This window comes from Schistocerca piceifrons, chromosome 6, assembly GCF_021461385.2.
Source record: "Schistocerca piceifrons isolate TAMUIC-IGC-003096 chromosome 6, iqSchPice1.1, whole genome shotgun sequence".
NCBI lineage: Eukaryota > Metazoa > Arthropoda > Insecta > Orthoptera > Acrididae > Schistocerca > Schistocerca piceifrons.
Genome location: NC_060143.1, coordinates 365,483,738 through 365,502,920, shown reverse-complemented (window position 1 = coordinate 365,502,920; position 19,183 = coordinate 365,483,738). Strand labels below are relative to the sequence as shown.

Here is a 19,183-nt window from a genome sequence, read left to right as displayed (position 1 = left end):
AATTCTACGACATCTTAAAATAACTTCTGACAAGACCATAATCATCGTTCTATGTAATGAATTGGAATTTTTGAATCTCCCAGTGTACTGAACAGTTAACGATGTTCAGGAGTGCAGTTTTCTACCCAGCACAATATTTCATACAGGAATCTGCCACATAACTTCAGGTGAGCCATCGAAGGCTGACATCAACTACCCAGGTCATAAAATTTATTAGCATGTTGTATGCATTTGTGCATGGATTATGAATGCAACTGCAAAACTGACCACATTGCCAGCAGGCAGTGCCCTCTATGTTTATTATTTTCTATCCACTTTATTTTACAGCAACACAGAGCAAATTTGCACATTACATAATCTTGTTTTTGACTGCATTATACCTTAAAATAACCATAGTCATTCTGGACAGTTTCAGTTCACAACTGAATTAGGCCTGTATGATGACAAAATAAAATGTCTTCTTGTTTCTTCGGCTTTCACATATATCTTTCCTTGCCTTATAATTCTAATACTTATAAATGTTATTGTAAAAGGTAGGTATTTTTGGCTTATAGAAGACCACTCCCCAAAAAGCAAAAGTGTTCAGTTGTCAATAGACGTACACAAAATGGAGAAAACTTGCTAGCTTTCAGAGTTATCCTTCGGAGGAAGATAGCTGGTTTGTCGGCTAGATCGTGGGAACGAGGGGTGGCAGGAATATGGGCTCAGTACGTAATGTGCGATTGTAGGGGTCATTGGGGATCATTCCTAGCTGGCGAACTGACTGTCTCCCTCCGAGCCTCTCGCCATTCAGCCCACCATCTCGCTGCCTCCTCCTCTCTCTACCCAACCCACCCAACACTAATCTCACCACAGCTGATGCACCTGTCAAAATACAGCTTAGTCCAGTCACAACTATGTAGGGGCATAGGAATGTGTGCATGCATGCGAGCAAGTGTGCACGAATGTGTGTATTTTCTGTGTGATTTTATTCTGGCTCATTAAGGGATAGCCAGCTGACATCTCAATGCTTTTGCTTTTCAGTGAGTGGTCTCCTTTGATCCAAAAGTAATTCTAATACTCATGTTTCATTTCTTAAAAAAATAAATGAGTGTTGTGATTCTAATTAAAGAAGTGAGATGAGGTCTCCTACAGTGTATGGTAAAAACGTCTCTCACCTTGCAACAATGGAGAAGGTAAGTGATTACTGTTTTCTTTGATGTATGATTGTAGGGGCTGTTGAGGAGCATTCCTAGCTGGCAAACTGGCCACCTCCCTCCAATTTGATTACATATTGTGCACAAATTTTTAAATTTCCAATGCTTTGAATTCAGATATCATAATGCCTCTACTACACTAGAATAAGGGGAAAAATTCATGTCATTACTGCCCATTACGAATGCCATCAGCATACTAAATGTTGATGGGGCCACAGCTTTGTACACATGGTCATAGCATACTGCATCAACAAATCATGATTTGCTTTACCCAGCTCCACCGCTGTGCTGTGCTCATCACTGAACACTGGTTGAATACACTGTTGTTCCACATCAGTGCACTGTGATGTTCATGGATTTAAATGAGCGGTATGATTCTGTCACATTATCTACCATGGACTGCTTATGAACTGGAGGCACAGAATTTTGTACAACATTCAGTGGTAGGTGAAGTGAAAGCGCAACACTCATTATTTAGAAAAACAGTGTAGGTGAAGTCGAACTGCAACTCTCATTATTTAAAAAAACAAAATCTGATACATTATTCCCTCTATCTTTAATATATTTTTATGTTGTCTAACTTTCATTTTTCACTATTCTTTTTGGTATTGTCAGGTTAACTGTTTCTTTACCCCAGTTGAAAGAAACTTATGTTCTTAGCATCTGCGTAAAGTGGCAACTGAGTGGCTATGGCAATGAAGAACAAGAGCTGACAGACTATGTATCTGGAGAACCATGAATTAGTGTCGTTCTTTTGGGCACAAAATAAAAGTAGAAAAGAGAATGAGGCATAATAAATTGTAAATGTATGAAAACAATACATAACTAACAAGAGAGAAATTACAAGTTGCATATATCAATATGTTTAAACTTCCTGCTTGCGTGAGAACACAATTTCAAAACCCATGAAGTTGACTTTGCTCTTTATTTGCTACTCACTATTCACTCAGTTTTAAAGAAAATTTGCAGTATGCACATGTAAAAGTGAATTATTTGAATTTTTAAAATTTGAAACAACACAACTAAAATTTTGAAAAAGGCCAAATAATTTTACCTCTACAACACGATTCCAGAATGGATGCATCACATAGATACTCAGTGGGCTTGTATCCAAAGCACTGTACTGCAAACAAAAAGAATAAACATTAATTACCTCAAATGTAACAGACATATTGTCAGTAAAAATTTCATGCTTTCCCTAAAACCTTACAAGAACTTTTTTCCCCAAAAGAAACAACATATTTTAAACATGTTGATGTGTATCAAACTAGCAAACAATATACATGTGTCAAAAATAAACCTTTCACTCTACTGTAGAGTAACAGCTTCTCAACACATTGAAAATTTTTCTATAAATAAAATAATGGACCGAGTACAGTGCAGGCACTGCAACGTGGCAGTTGGCAGGGAGCATAAACATATGGCAACTTGGATCACCCAAGGGCAGAAGAGTAGTGCTGGGAACAAGCCCCACCTCCCTCTCACACATCAAGCAACCAACACCCGTGTTTTGTGCTTCTGCCAAAGCAGAGCTGATAGACTGTCATAGGGGTCACTAATTGCGTTTGGTGTTCTGAGAGTCACACTGAAACCCCCTGATGGACCAGGCTTAGTTTCTTCACTCGCTTGAAAGGAAGACAAGAAAACAACAATCAATGCATAACACAAAGCAAAGTGGAATACACAAAGCATCCAGTAATGGCTACAGCGCAGATTTTCTTGTTGAGGCTGGCAATGTCTTGAAACATATGAGTTCAGGCCTGTCCACTACTGGTATCTTATCCAACAATCATCATAGTAGTAGTAGTAGTAGTAGTAGTAGTAATAGTAGCAGCAGTAGTAGGGGAGAAAAAACGGCTACATTACAGTGTCCATATAATGGTGGCAGACTCTGTGTGTGTGTGTGTGTGTGTGTGTGTGTGTGTGTGTGTGTGTGTGTGTGTTGAAAAGGGGGGGGGGGGGTGAAATGTGGAACAAAGACTCAGATTTGGGAGGACTGACGTTCCAGCATTCATTTGGTCATCCAGATTTAGGTTTTCCATGGTTTCCCAACAACATTTAAGGCAATTGCTATGATGGTTGCTTTGAAAACAATAGCACCAATGAACTAATGCTCATCATCAAGGGGATGTTAAACTTTCTTAATCTTCCTTCTTTTGAGTCAGATTGTTAGTGAATTAAAACAGCTGTGTTATTGATGCCATAAGATGAATGTTTTGAGTTTACGGCTTGGTTCTCACCTACTCTTAAATTGTGGGAAATGGTCTGTATCCTGTCATTTCATATGGTTACTTTGCTCACTCACATAATCATGATTATGTTAATTTTAAGCTTCAATAGTTTTTTACCATTTATCTTGTTTCCTGTTTTATAATTTAACGAATGTAGTTTAAATTCTCTCACATTACAGTTGATAATGCAATTATATTATTTAAATGTTATAACTGAAGAAACATATAACACTGGTGTCATATTCTACGGCATTTACTATATAAAATAATAGAAACTGTAGAATAGTTCACCAGTGTTATGTGTTTTTTTCATTCATAATGTATAAAATATTCTACCAAGAACCAATGAAACAGCCAATTAATGTTATTTAAATGTATTTTTTACCTTGAAAAGCCATACAACAGAGAACAATCTAGCAAACATTCTAACCCTGATAATTACTTTTTAACAATATTATGGAATGGATACTTATTCTCACCAAATAGCGCTGAGTCGCAGATACGCACAACAAAAAACTGCCAGAAAATGAGCTTTTGGCCAACAAGACCTTTGTCAACCCCCCCCCCCCCCCCCCCCCCCCTACACACACACATATACAGTTTCTGGCAACTGAAGTCAGTGGTCAGTGACTCTAGCATCTCTGCTACACGGTGAGTGGAAACTACTGTCACATTTCATCCTGAATTTTCCATTGTTTGATTTTTCTGAGGTTTATTATGAGTTTTTTTTTTTTTTTTTATTTGTTGCTGGCACGTACTCCTTGGGGCAGCAAGAATTGAAAGCTTAGTCACGTCAACCTGTTGCTAAAATTTGAAAGGGTTTACTTTCATTTAACAATCTTTTATGTTCTAAGATATTTAGTGATCATTGTATTTTATTCTGTGCTATCATGTGCAGTGTAAATAAATGTGATCCTTCAAACAACAAATGATGCAAGCATTGTGAACCCACCCTTCCATTGATTCTTTTCCTATCCCGACCTTTATCTTGAGGTTTCAATGGTAGCAGGGTTTCATTCTTACTGGGTAAAAAGGCGGAAGGAAGAGCTGTCTACTCCTTTAGCATCATTTGTCCTTTGGAACTTGAAATTTCCATACTAAACTCTTTCAACTGCTTCAGAGAGCCATATATGGGCATGGAACACAGAAGTTGTTTGAACATATCATATCTCAAACATGAGCATCCTGAATGTGAACTACAAGGTGGAATCATGGAGCTAGCAGCCAGATTACGCGCAGCATTGGCTAACCCTCTTCACATTTTCCCTGATACCACTGGCGCGGTAGGGGCCGCTCTTTCTACTGCTTCCATAGCTGTGGATGAAATGTCTCATAACATTCAATTTTTGGAAGTTAACAACCCATTCGAAGCCAACTGTGCAGGGTTCAGGTGCTGTTGTTTCACTGGAGTATTCGCCTTGCTGGTTTAAACAATCTTTAGCTTAGTGGATCGGCCAAAGGAGACTATTAAGCAATTGTTTGTTCAAGTGAAAGATTTACATGTTAGTACTGGTTCACTGGGTTTGGGTAATTAAGTGGATAATGTGGAAGAGGGCACTTCAGCCAGTAATCAGTCACAAGGTTTAGGACTGGTTGATACTCAAGGCTTTGGTAGGTCGGTTTCTGATTCATTTGCTGCTGTCTTTTCACAACTTTAAGATCATGTATTGGGCAACCTTAAATTTGGTAGCACATATAGTTATCTTGATGATGTCGATGTTTATAGTCACTCTTTTGATGAAAACCTTTCTCATGTTGTGTAGGTTTTGCTGAGGCTTCGTTCTGCAGGGCTAACAGTTAAGGCATCAAAACTCGCTAAGCAGCAGATTTCTTTCTTGGGTTGCCTGGTTTCCAGGGACAGTATTACGATTAATCAAGAGTGTACTTCTGATCTGAGGAAATTTCCTCCCCCGAAGAATAATTGATATGGACAATCGTTTTAGGAAGTTCATTATTAATTTTACTTAGCTTGCTGCCCCCTTAATAACCTTCATAAAAATTGGGAAAATTTTGTTTGTGGAGAGAGTAAGCAATCTGCCTTTGAACCATCAGAACTGCCCTCAGTAACCCTCTGGTACTGGCCAATCAGGATTTTGGGAAAAGGTTTAGAGTTCAGAGTGATGCTTCAAATGCTAGAGATGGCACTGTACTTTTGCAGGATGACTCAGGTGAAGGGCACCCTCTAGCTTTAGCCTCAATGAGGTTGGTAAGCCTTGAGCTGAAATATTCGGTTTTTGAATGTGAGGTATTGGCTGTCTTATTTGCTCTAGAGAAATTAAATTTTATCTTGAGCACAGAAGCACAGCGATTTTGATTTGGAGGCCCACAACCACATCTTGAGTTAGTTTTCAGCACATCATTGGAAAACTGGAAGGATTGCTAAGTGGGCCATTCACATATCCACCTTTTGTTTCCAAGTCTGTCATATTAAAGGCTCCAATAATCATGTTGCTAATGTGTTTAGTTGCATATTTGATGAAGGAGCTCGGGAATGTGAAGGGTGTTTTGTACTGGCCAGTTCTCCTGTTTACAATGTCTTAACCGAGACTCCCCAGCTCTTTACTGATATCAAGGTTAAACAAGATCAGGATCCTTATTTTGGGCTATTAGGAAGCATCTGTTGGCTGGGGAGGTGGTTTCCAGATATTTGTTGAGAAAAGGTATACTGTATCATGGACTGGTAAATTAGCTCAAACTAAAATTTGTTTAACTATAGAATGTGTGCCTTCCATCTTTCATTATTTTGATGGTTCAGTGTTGGTTGGCCACTTTGGCCTTTATAAGACACTTGCTAAGGTGTGCTGCCACCTCACGTGGCCTTCATTATATACAGATATTTGCCATTTAGTCAGTGAGTGCGAACTGTGTAAAATCGGTACATCCAACATGCAAGGGGGTCTTACAATCTGAATGTGAACAAAGCCCAATGGGTAAATTATTTATTTATTATGTGGGTCCCCTTCCCATGCTAAAGTGGAAAATCGATATATATCGGTTGTTGCAGATGGTTTTTCCCGACTGGTTGATTCCCAGCAGAGAAGTCACGGCTCCTTTAACTATTTACTATGTAACTAAACTTTTTTCATGTTTTGGACCACTCAAGGCTCTTGATAGCAACAATGCACTGGCCTTTGTCCCTGGCAATTTTGAACAGTTTTGGTTTAGTAATGTTATTAAGCATATTACTATCATCCCTATTACCCTCAGCCTTCCTTCTCTGAGAGAGTTAATACGAATTTAAGACTCCTTTGATCATTTATCATGCCAAGGCTCAAACCAAATGGAGTATTTCTCTCCAATGGATTAATTTTGCCTTTGATTCTGCACAGCTTGATGCCTGCATGGCAGTTACGGTGGCCTTAATTCCCCTCTGGCTCATTTGTGGACCATAAAAGACCTTTGCATGAGCGTATTACTCCTGACATTATTAAGCAGAACTTGAACAGGGTTAGGAATAATATAGAGTTAGCCCATGGCAGTCAGGGGAGATGTTATAATCAAGAAAGAGAGAATCCTTAGGAGCCTGCATGGGGGGATAAGATTTTCATCCAAAATTTTAATGTTGGTGGGGGACAGCATAATGGTATCACAAGGAAACTTGCCCCTCAATTTATAGGACCTTGTTCTATTCTCAGGGAGTCCTGTTAATTTGTTTGTTTGTAATAATGCCAAGGGATAATTCTTTAAGGTCCACATCAGTCAAGTGAAGCAGGCTAATTAGTTCCCCTTTGGTCTTCCATTTTTTTTTTTTTTTGGGGGGGGGGGGGGGCTGTTCCTTATCAAAATACAGTGATGGAAAAACAATTGCAATGCCAGAAAGTAATTAATGCAGAGTAATGAAATTTCAGGAATTTGTCTGAGCAACATATTTTGGTGATTAACATTGCAAGCCCACAGGTTCATCTATGTGTGAGATAAGTCATTGGAAATTTGAAAAGCTGATACCATAACAACCGGTGCAATCACCAGAATATTGAATGCAAGCATGCATTGTGTTGCACAGGTGTCGGATGTCAGTTTGTGGGATGGAGTTCCATGCACGTTGCGCTTGATCAGTCGATACAGGGACACTTAATGCTGTTTATGGTTGGCGCTGTCCAATGATGTCTCATACGTGCTCAACTGGAGACAGATCTAATGGTTAAGCAGGCCAACTCAACATGTCAATGCTCTGTTGAGCATGTTGGGTTACAACAGCGGTATGTGGGCAGGGCACATGTTATCTTGCTGGAAAACACCCCCTGAAATGCTGATCATGAATGGTAGCACAACAGGTTGAACCACCAGAATGACAGAATTTTGCAGTCAGGGTACATGAGATAACCACAAGAGTGTTCCGGCTATCATACAAAAAATGGTTCAAATGGCTCTGAGCACTATGTGACTTAACTTCTGAGGTCATCAGTCCCCTAGAACTTAGAACTACTTAAACTTAACTAACCTAAGGACATCACACACATCCATGCCCGAGGCAGGATTCGAATCTGCGACCGTAGCGGTCGCACGGCTCCCAAGACTATAACTCCAGGTGTAGGTTCAATGTGTGTAGCACATATAAAGGCTCTAAAATGGCTTTCTAACCAACACACAGCCATCACTGGCACCACCTTTCATCAGAAAACACAACAGACCTCCAACCTGCACTCCAATAAACTCTCACTTGACACCACTGAAGTTGCAGAGGTGGTTTGGGGTCAGTGTTGCTTCAGGGTGTCTGGCTTAGAGCTGTCCTTGAGGTATCTGATTTGTATCAATTTGTTGAGTCACTGTGGCACCAACTGCTGCTCAAACAGCTGCTGTTGATGCAATATGATGCACCATAGCGATACACTAAACACGATGGTCTTCTCTCTTGGCAGTGCCACATGACCATCCAGGGTCCATTCTTTTTGCGACTGTACATTCGTATGATCACCACTGTCAGTAATCATGTCCAATGGCTACATTCCTGCCATGTCTTTCTGCAGTATCGGAGAAGGAGCACCCAGGTTTCCACAGCCCTATTACATAAACTCATTCAAACTCAGTGAGTTATTGATAATGGCATCTTTGTCACTTTAAAGGTATTCTTGACTAACATTAATTCACTACATATAAACACAAAGGTAACTAATGCACACAACCATTATAGTGTGTATTTAAAGCAAACCTGATTTATATCCTCATAGTGGTGCTGCTAGTACCACTCTTATGTGACTGACGTGAAATTTGAATAGACATCTTTCAGAAGTAGAAACACATCTACCAAATTTTTTGTCACCCAACTCCTTCTCGGTGTTGCGACTTTTCTTTCCATCAAGGTATATTTGTTTTGAAGTTCTCTACCTCCTGTATTAACTTGAACGAATAGTTTCACAAAACCCAGTATTTAGGAAGAACAGGCGTATAAAAAATTCATAACAAATGCAGGAGTCCTTGTCAGTTCCCAATATATTTTTTTCATGATGTGCACAAGTTATTTCACCAACATCCCATTCTACCTTTATTTCACTAGTGTCTAGCTCTACTATGACCGTACAAGTCACAACACCTCTGCAACTGCTTCATACGTGGCTACGGACAAAGTCATCTTGCATTCTGCAGTAGTGTTGCTTAAAGTAAAGTAGGTGTTTCCAATAGCAGTGTCCCACTGCAAAGGTTCTTGCTACACCATACAAAGCGTTCTGAATACAGAAAGGTAACAACTTCTTCAATGTGGTTTCTCTCTTCCAAAATTAAAGCAACAAATGGAAATTCTGCTAGGTTGTGTTTATTTTGCCATGAAACAGTATAAACAGATGATAGTAAAGCAGAAACAACGTAAAGAATGCAGAACATAAACAACTGCTATATGCATAACAGTAGACAAAACAGTTCTTCGTCTTTTCCGACTTAACAGATTTGCACACACATTCCGACAGGTGGTTAACGTGCTCAGCATGGGGTGTGACCACCTCTGGCAGCAAAACAGGCCCAACAATGTCAGGCCACGCTGTGAATGATGTCATCAGTCTCAAGTTGAGGCACTAACGCCCATTCTTCCTGCAGAGCTGCTCACAAATCTTCCAGAGTGGTTACTGGATGTTGACATGATGCAACCTGTCACCCCAGTGCTTCCCAGACATGCTCTATGGGATTCAAATCAGGAAAGTGAGCAGGCCACACCATGCATGGAAGATCTTCTGTTTCCAAGAAAAAAAAATCAGCCACCCATTCTCTAAAAGTTTGAGTATTATCGTCCATCAATATGAAGTCTGGGTCCACAACACCTCGCAACAACTGCACATGTGGTCCCAACATCTAGTCACAATACCTGACAGCAGATAAACCTTGCCAGTTCACCCATACAATTTCATGAAGAGGTATTTGATTGGTCTATATAATCCATACCCACACCATTAGGGATCCTCCTCGATATCGGTCTCTTTCCACAATGTTTGGGTCCCAAAATCATGTTCCATGTTCCTTCCAGATGCAATGCTTGGAGAATCAATGTTCAGACCAAATCAGGACTCATCTGTGAAAAAGACATTGGCCCACTGTTCGACATCAGGTGGCATGTTGACGACCCCACTTTAAACGTTCCCTTATGTGAAAACGCACCATAGGTACACATACAGCAGGTCTTCAACAATGTGGGCCACTCTGCCAAAGCCTTCTGTTACCATTTACCTCGATACAACACATCCAGTAGATGGCACAAGGTCAGATGTCAGTTGCCCTTAGAGTCAAATAACACTCCACGCTTTCTGATATCACACACAGTCAGCCCTGCCCTAGTGTTCAGTGTACTCTTTCGATCTCTCTAAATTGTCGCCACATCCGAAAAACAACAGAATGATTCCCATTAAACCATAGGGACACAGCAGTTTGTGACTGTTCTGTTTCCATTCTCCTTATGGCCCTCCAGCGCAGACAGCCTGGCAGGCATCTTTATGCCATACTGTCACACCTGTGACTCTATCCACAGTGATTGTGGATGTGGGACTACCGAGAACAATAAAGGCCGCTCTGATAAAGCCTTCTGTTATCGTTTGCCTCAATACAACACATCCAGTAGATGGCCCTTTGACAGGTGCCCTGACATCATCGTTGGCGTGGTTGTCCATTGACTGGAATGCCGCCTTCTGGGCAGAACATGTTTGTATGGACATCTGTGGACAGTTTGTATGATTATACTGTGATTTAAACATAAGATAGGTATATAACAGTTTGTTGCTTTAATTTTGGACAGAGTGTACTTGAAAGCTCATTCTGGAAATTGATCTACTCATTCACAAGGGCTGGACTCAAAACTGCATCCTCCCTCCATGTTTGCAATCCCGGAAATTAGATCGAGACCCCCATTTGCTGCAAGTTCCACTATATTGCCACATGGAAGTCACTGTACATGTACGGAGCTTAAGATTACAACAAATTTGCAGCACTCACCAGATCACTGTTCAGAAACCCCAGATTTGTAAAACCTGTACAAAGCCAAAACTGGCTGAATTCCCTGAAGAACTTGGCATACAATATGATTGTGGAGACAAGCATAACTTCTCAAATGCCAGAGGCATGTCAAGAATCACCCCCCCCCCCCCCAATATCAAATAAATGATTTTCTTGTGTTACACATGTTCTGTCTAGTTTCAGTTGACATTTCATGAAAATGTACTCTTGAATATGAGCAACACAGGATCCTTTATGGAGTGTTCGTCGAAGTCCGTGCAATCCATGAAGTTTTAGAATAATTAGCATACTGCAATTCAGTCTTATAACGAGTTACATCAACACAGAAACAGTCCCACATTCCTCCATAATCAAATGTCTTGGATGCAGATGTGGCCCAGCTTGAAATGATTATCACAATTTGGTAGAGCCAACCAGAGTGCTCTTACTCTATGAGACAAAGATTACCGATATCTCAGTTTCGCATCGCCACTGGGAGTATACTTTTCAGTATCTAGTGAGAGATGAGAAAAGAGGTTATATATTACCAGTACCAAATCATTAGAAGTAACTTATGGTTTCCTTTACTTTTTACCACCACAGCTTCAAGATTCTTTTACAATGTACTTGTCTAGAGTTAAAATTATGTTGATGTACTGATTGATCTGTATGGTAACCTAAAGTCTTGGTTGGGTTGAAAGGTGACAATTTGATTGCAAACTGACAACGCCAATGAATTTTATATGACAAGAAGCAATTGACTGCAGTGAAATCTGTGGGGACAGACTGATCTGTAGCATAGTCTGAGGTCCTTGTTATTTTGAAAAGTGAGTTTTGATGCGAGTTTGTGGAGCCAATGAATGTGGTGCTATGGTAAGAAGCTTGACTGCATTTACCAAATAGTTCAAGCGTTTGATGAGAATACAGTCTCATTAGCACCATCATTTCAGCTATGTATCATGGGTTACAAATTTGTTTACATTGTTAGTGTGATCACCTTGTTACCTTCTGTGATTGCTTTCTTTTTAACTACAAGTTTGATATTTATACTGGCACAAGGTTTGATACAGTTTCTTCCACTCATTCTCTAACAATTTGATAGGCAACCTTCCCATCACTCTCATGGCAAAATTTTCGAAGTTCTTGTCTTGAAAATAAGACAATAAGAATGCAGGTAAGCTACTACTAACAGCATAGAGAACACATTATCATGACGAAGATAGACACAAAGCAATCACCCATCAAAGTATTACTAGTTTATATTTATGTTATTAGCTCCACAAATAGTGAAGACACTGAAAGAATGTAACATGAGATGAAAGAAATTACTATGATAGTTAATGGACAGGAAAATTTAGTCATTGTGGGTGACTGGAATTCATTAGTAGGAAAAGGAAGATAAGGAACAGTAATAGCACAGTATGGAGTAGGAAGAGGAACGAAAGGGGAGCCCGCTTGCTAGAATTTTGCACAGAGCATGAATTAATTATTGTTAACATTTGGTTTAAGAATCATGAAAAAAGGTTACAGATTGATTATATAATGACACAACAGGCATTTCTTACTGGTTATGAACTGTAGATTAAAACTGAAGAAATTGCAAAAAGTAGGAAATTAAGGAGATGGGATTGAAACAAACCTAAGGTTGTTGAGAGTTTCAGAGGAAGCATTAGACAACAACTGACTGCAACAGGGGAAAGGAATACTGTAGAAGATGAATAGGTACCTTTGAGAGATGAAATAGTGAAAGCAGCAGAGGATCAAACATGTAAAAAGACAAGACATAGTAGAAAACCTTGGATATCACAGGAGATATGAAATTTAATTGATCAAAGGACAAAATATAAAGATGCAACAAATGTATCTGGAAAAGGGGAATACATCGTCTAAAAAACTTAAGTTGACCAAAAGTGCAAAATGGCTATACGAAGTGTACTAGGTCTTAAGATATGCACTTCTGAGTTCGTGTTTATTGGACTTTTTCCTTGCTTTGGTCCCTACTACCTCACATCAAAATTTGGAAAGCAAATAGCTTGCAGCAGAAGAGATTTGTTTCACGTTATTGAAGATGCTCGTAGCTGTTAAGGTATGTGGTACCCAGGAATATATAGACGGGACTATCAAGAGCTCTATGGAAAAACAGTACTAAGAAAAGAAGGGAAAATTGGATGTGGAAGGAATATACAGAGGGGCTATAAAAGGAAAATGACCTTTAACGCAATACTATAGAAAGGAAAGAGGAAGTAGATGAAGATGAGATGGAAGATATGATACTGCGAGAAGAATTTGACAGAGCACTGAAAGACCGAAGTGGAAACACGAACCCTGGAGTATATGAAACTCCCTCAGAACTATGGATAGCCTTCACAGAACCAGGCATGACAAAATTACTCCATCTGCTATGTGAGATGTACAGGGTGTTTCAAAAATGACCGGTATATTTGAAACGGCAATAAAAACTAAACGAGCAGCGATAGAAATACACCGTTTGTTGCAATATGCTTGGGACAACAGTACATTTTCAGGCGGACAAACTTTCGAAATTACAGTAGTTACAATTTTCAACAACAGATGGCGCTGCAAGTGATGTGAAAGATATAGAAGACAACGCAGTCTGTGGGTGCGCCATTCTGTACGTCGTCTTTCTGCTGTAAGCGTTGTGCTGTTCACAACGTGCAAGTGTGCTGTAGACAACATGGTTTATTCCTTAGAACAGAGGATTTTTCTGGTGTTGGAATTCCACCGCCTAGAACACAGTGTTGTTGCAACAAGACGAAGTTTTCAACGGAGGTTTAATGTAACCAAAGGACTGAAAAGCGATACAATAAAGGATCTGTTTGAAAAATTTCAACGGACTGGGAACATGACGGATGAACGTGCTGGAAAGGTAGGGCGACCGCGTACGGCAACCACAGAGGGCAACGCGCAGCTAGTGCAGCAGGTGATCCAACAGCGGCCTCGGGTTTCCGTTTGCCGTGTTGCAGCTGTGGTCCAAATGACGCCAACGTCCACGTATCGTCTCATGCGCCAGAGTTTACACCTCTATCCATACAAAATTCAAACGCGGCAACCCCTCAGCGCCGCTACCATTGCTGCATGAGAGACATTCACTAACGATATAGTGCACAGGATTGATGACGGCGATATGCATGTGGGCAGCATTTGGTTTACTGACGAAGCTTATTTTTACCTGGACGGCTTCGTCAATAAACAGAACTGGCGCATATGGGGAACCGAAAAGCCCCATGTTGCAGTCCCATCGTCCCTGCATCCTCAAAAAGTACTGGTCTGGGCCGCCATTTCTTCCAAAGGAATCATTGGCCCATTTTTCAGATCCAAAACGATTACTGCATCACGCTATCTGGACATTCTTCGTGAATTTGTGGTGGTACAAACTGCCTTAGACGACACTGCGAACACCTCGTGGTTTATGCAAGATGGTGCCCGGCCACATCGCACGGCCGACGTCTTTAATTTCCTGAATGAATATTTCGATGATCGTGTGATTGCTTTGGGCTATCCGAAACATACAGGAGGCGGCGTGGATTGGCCTCCCTATTCGCCAGACATGAACCCCTGTGACTTCTTTCTGTGGGGACACTTGAAAGACCAGGTGTACCGCCAGAATCCAGAAACAATTGAACAGCTGAAACAGTACATCTCATCTGCATGTGAAGCCATTCCGCCAGACACATTGTCAAAGGTTTCGGGTAATTTCATTCAGAGACTACGCCATATTATTGCTACGCATGGTAGATATGTGGAAAATATCGTACTATAGAGTTTCCCAGACCGCAACGCCATCTGTTGTTGAAAATTGTAACTACTGTAATTTCGAAAGTTTGTCTGCCTGAAAATGTACTGTTGTCCCAAGCATATTGCAACAAACGGTGTATTTCTATCGCTGCTCGTTTAGTTTTTATTGCCGTTTCAAATATACCGGTCATTTTTGAAACACCCTGTATGAGACAAGTAAAATACCCTCAGACTTCAAGGAGAATGTAATAACTCCAATTCCAAGGAAAGTAGGTGTTAATCAGTGTGAATATTACTGAGCTAGTAGTTTTAAGTCATGGCTGCAAAATACTGACAGGAATTATTTACAGAAGAAGCCAACCTTGAGGAAGATAACTTGATCTCTGGAGAAACATAGGAACATGCGAAGCAATACTGGCAATTTATCTTAGAAGATATGTTTAAAAAAGGCAAACCTATGTTTATTGCATTTGTAGACTTAGAGAAAGTTTTTGACAATGTTCACCTGAGCACAATTTTTAAAATGATGAGGGTAGCAAGAGTAAAATACATTATTTAGAACTTGTATGGAAACCAAATAGCAGCTACAAGAGTCAAAGGGTATGGAAAGGAAGTAGTAGTTGAGAAAGGAGTGAGACAGAGTTGTTGCCTATCTCCAATGTTATCCAGTATGCACACCAAGCAAGCAGGAAAGAAAACCAATGAAAAATTTGGAGAATTACCCAAAGTTCAAGGAGAAGAAATAAAACATCAGAAATTTGCCACTGACATTGTAATCCTGTCAGGGACAGTGAAGGACTTGGAAGACCAACTGAACAGAATTGACAGCATCTTGAAAGAGGATTGGTTGGTTGGTTGGTTTGGGGTATAAAGGGACCAAACTACAGGGTCATCAGCCCCTTTTTCCTGACGCAAGCAAGGCTCAAGGTACAAAACACCCAACACCACACCTAAAAAGAAAATGAATGGAATGAACAAAAAACAGGGAAAACATACGCCACAAAGAAAAGTGGAAGAAGGTATTAAAAACCATAAAGCATATGGTCTGGGCTGGCTGATCACAATAATAAAAGAGGATGAGCCATCCACTCTGCAACACATTAAAATGTAAACCCCAAAACGACAAGGTGAGATGAACACATGTAGGGAAAAAGACAACCACCAAGACAAACAAATGCAAAGAAAGTGCGACAGAGTTAAAATGGAGGGAGGGTGGCGACCTCAGAGAGAAGACTAAACGCCCATCCTTAGATGGTACAATAAAAACCCCCTTTATGAATAAAACTTAAAACTAAATCTGCAGCTGAGGCATTGTCACCCAACACTGAAGGTAGGGAGCTGGGAAGGTTAAAAGTCTGCCACAGAGTGGCCAAAAGTGGGTAGTCCAGCAAGATGTGGGCGACAGTTATATGTGAGCCAGAGTGATACCAAGGTGGGTCCTGGCAACGGAGGAGGTAGCCTTGTATTAGCCACGTATGGCCAATGTGGAGCCAGCAGAGAACCACAGAGTCCCTGTGAGAGGCTGGCATTGAGGTCTTCCACACATTCATAGTCTCCTTAAGGGCACACAGTTTGTTGTGCGGACTGAGATTATGCCATTCCATCTCTCAAAGCTGAAAAACCTTGTGGCGTAATAATGATTGCAGGTCAGTTACAGGGATGCTGATCTCCAGAAGCGGTTTCCCTGTAGCCTGTTTAGCCAGCATGTCGGCAAGTTCATTTCCTGGGATTCCGACAGGGCCTGGGGTCCACACAAACACCACGAAATGAATGGACTGTTCCAGTACATAGATGGACTCCTGGATGGTTGCCACCAAAGGATGGCAGGGATAGCACTGACCAACAGCTGGTAGGCTGCTCAAGGAGTCAGTACAGACCAGAAACGACTCACCAGGGCATGAGAAGATGCACTCAAGAGCATGAGAAATGGCTGCCACCTCTGCAGTGAAAACACTGCAGCAATCTGGCAAAGGGTGCTGTTCAATATGTCCTCCATGAACATACATGAAGCCAACGTGACCATTAGCCATAGACTCGTCAGTGTACACCAATTTGTGGTCCCAATACATGTCAAGAATCAAGAAGAAGTGACAGCAGAGAGATGCTAGGTTAAACTGAGTCCTTGGGGCCATGTGAAAGGTCAAGGCAAAGCATCCGCCTAGGTGTACACCATGGAGGTGTATGTGAATGGACCTCGAGTATAGGTGGTAAAGGCAAGGACTCCATTTCTGACAGAAGTGATCGGATGCGAACCGCAATCTTAAGCCCTGACCTGGGTCTCCGATATGGAAGATGAGCCGCCGAGGATGGGAAAAGGAGACGGTAATTCAGATGCTCAGGAGAACTATGAATGTGTGCAACATAACTGGCAAGCAGTTGTGCACACCTAACCTTCAATGGACGGACTCCGGCCCCCACCAGGACGCTGGTCAGCGGACTCGTCCTAAAAGCTCCTGTTGCCAATCGAACACCACCATGGTGCACTAGGTCGAGTCAACACAATGCTGAGGGTGCCACCGAACCATAAACCAGACCCCCATAGTCAAGGCGGGATTAAACAAGGGCTCTGTATATCTGTAGCAGCATAGAGTGATCTCCACCCGCGTTGGTGTTGCTCAGGCAGCGGAGGGCACTGAGGTGCTGCCAGCACTTCCACTTCAGCTGACGAAGATGAGGAAGCCACGTCAACTGGGTGTTGAAAACCAGTCCAACAAATTGATATGTCTCCACTACAATGAGAGGATTGTCATTAAGGTAAGGTTCTGGTTCTGGATGAATGGTACGACGCTGACAGAAGTGCATGACACATGACTTCGCGCCTGAAAACTGGAAGCTGTGGGCTAGAGCCCGTGACTGCGCCCTGTAGGCACTGCTCAGCAACACCATTACTGGAGGAGCAGTACAAAATGTAGAAGTCATCTGCGTACAGAGAAGGAGAGACCAGCGGTCTGACAGCTGCTGCTAGACTGTTAATGGTTACTAGAAATAGAGATACACTCAATAGAGAGCCCTGCAGACCCATTTTCCTGGATATGGGGGGAGCTATGGGAAGCACCAACTTGGACACGGAAGGTATGGGGCGATAGGAAATTTTGGATACAAATTGGGAGTGGGCCCCAGAGACTCCACTCCTATAATGTGGCAAGGATATGACGCTGCTAGGTCATGTCATAAGCTTTTTGTACATCAAAAAAGACGGCAAGCAGGTGTTGGCATTTGGAAAAGACTGCTCGGATGGCAGACTGGAGGAATACTAGATTATCAATGGTAGAGCGACCCTGGCAGAAACCACCCTGACATGGGGGGGGGGGGGGGGGGGGGGGGGGGGGGGATGGTGCTTGGCAAGTGACAGGACGATGAGAAAGTGGTCACTACTACACAAGTCATTGTGGGCTCTCCAGTGGATGGATGGGAGAAGTCCTGGGCTGAAAATGGATAAATCAATGGCTGAGTAAGTGCCACGAGCCACACTGAAATGTGTAGGGCGGCTCAGTATTTAAGGGGCAGAGACTGACTTCAGACAGGAAAGTTTCAACATCTCTACCTCGGCCTGTAGGCACAGTGCCACCCCATGAGGCGTTATGGGTGTTAAAATCTCCCAAAACTAGGACAGGTTTAGGGAGTTGATGAATCAGTGCAGCCAATGCATTCAGGGGTACTGCACCATCTGGAGGATGATATATGCTGCAAACAGTTATTTCCCATGTCGTCCTTATTCTGACAGCTACGGCTTCCAGAGGGGTTTGAATGGGCATAGGTTCACTGCATACGGAGTTCAGGATGTAGACACTAACTCCACCTGACACTATTACAGTCACTACAATTCTTGTAATATCCCCTATAGCCACGAAGGGCAGGGGACCACAGTGCCAGGATCCAGGTTTCTTGGAGGGCATTGCAGAAGCCAGGTGTAAAGCTTAACAGTTGCCGTAGCTCAGCCAGGTGGTGGAAAAAACCGCAGCAATTCCACTGGAGGATGATGTTATCGTGAGGCTGGGAAGGCATGGAGCATGCAAGGAGGCTGGTTATGCCTCAGGGTCACCTGCTCCCACTGATTGAGTATTTGTATCCATTCCTATTGTGGGTGAAGCATCAGTGAGATCCAGGTCCTCAGGGGATGCTGAGATCTCCACCTCATCCGCAGGTGCAGAATTGGTAGGGAGTGGTGGTATTGGGGCCACCAGAGGGCACCTTTTCTTAGCAGACTTCTTTGTTTGCTTGCCCTCTCGCTTCTCTTTAAGGGCTTGCTGGGAGGACTTCTCTGAAGTAGCTTCAGGCACGGAGGAATACTGTGACGCTTTCGTCAAGCAGCTTCTGGCACCTTTAGCCACTGGCGAGTGGCCGTTGTGGCATTAGTGGAGACCTTGGGAGAGAGGGTCCCAAGGGACCACTTCCGCACAAGAGGAGCTGGAGGAGGCTGTTGCTTCTCCAGCTGGGGGGAGGGGACCGATTTCCTCTGAGTTTGGGGGGGGGGGGGGGGGGAGGCGGCCTTGCTCCCGAAATAGGTACTTTGGGAGCAACGGAAGGAGATTTTCCCGCTACCACCAAGGAGGCAGATATATTCTGGAGGCCCGGAGGGCCCACTGTTCG

At 42.2% G+C, this 19,183-nt stretch overlaps 1 protein-coding gene across 1 annotated transcript in view; it reads right to left on the bottom strand.

Annotated features, from left to right (window-relative positions):
* The window catches only part of LOC124803071 (ethanolaminephosphotransferase 1-like), an 89,408-nt gene that overhangs the window by 60,565 nt on the left and 9,660 nt on the right, over positions 1-19,183 (bottom strand). Inside the window, exon 2 of the mRNA XM_047264200.1 lies at positions 2,251-2,319. Coding sequence (XP_047120156.1) covers positions 2,251-2,319 — 69 coding nt within the window. The remainder of the gene's footprint in view (positions 1-2,250; positions 2,320-19,183) is intronic.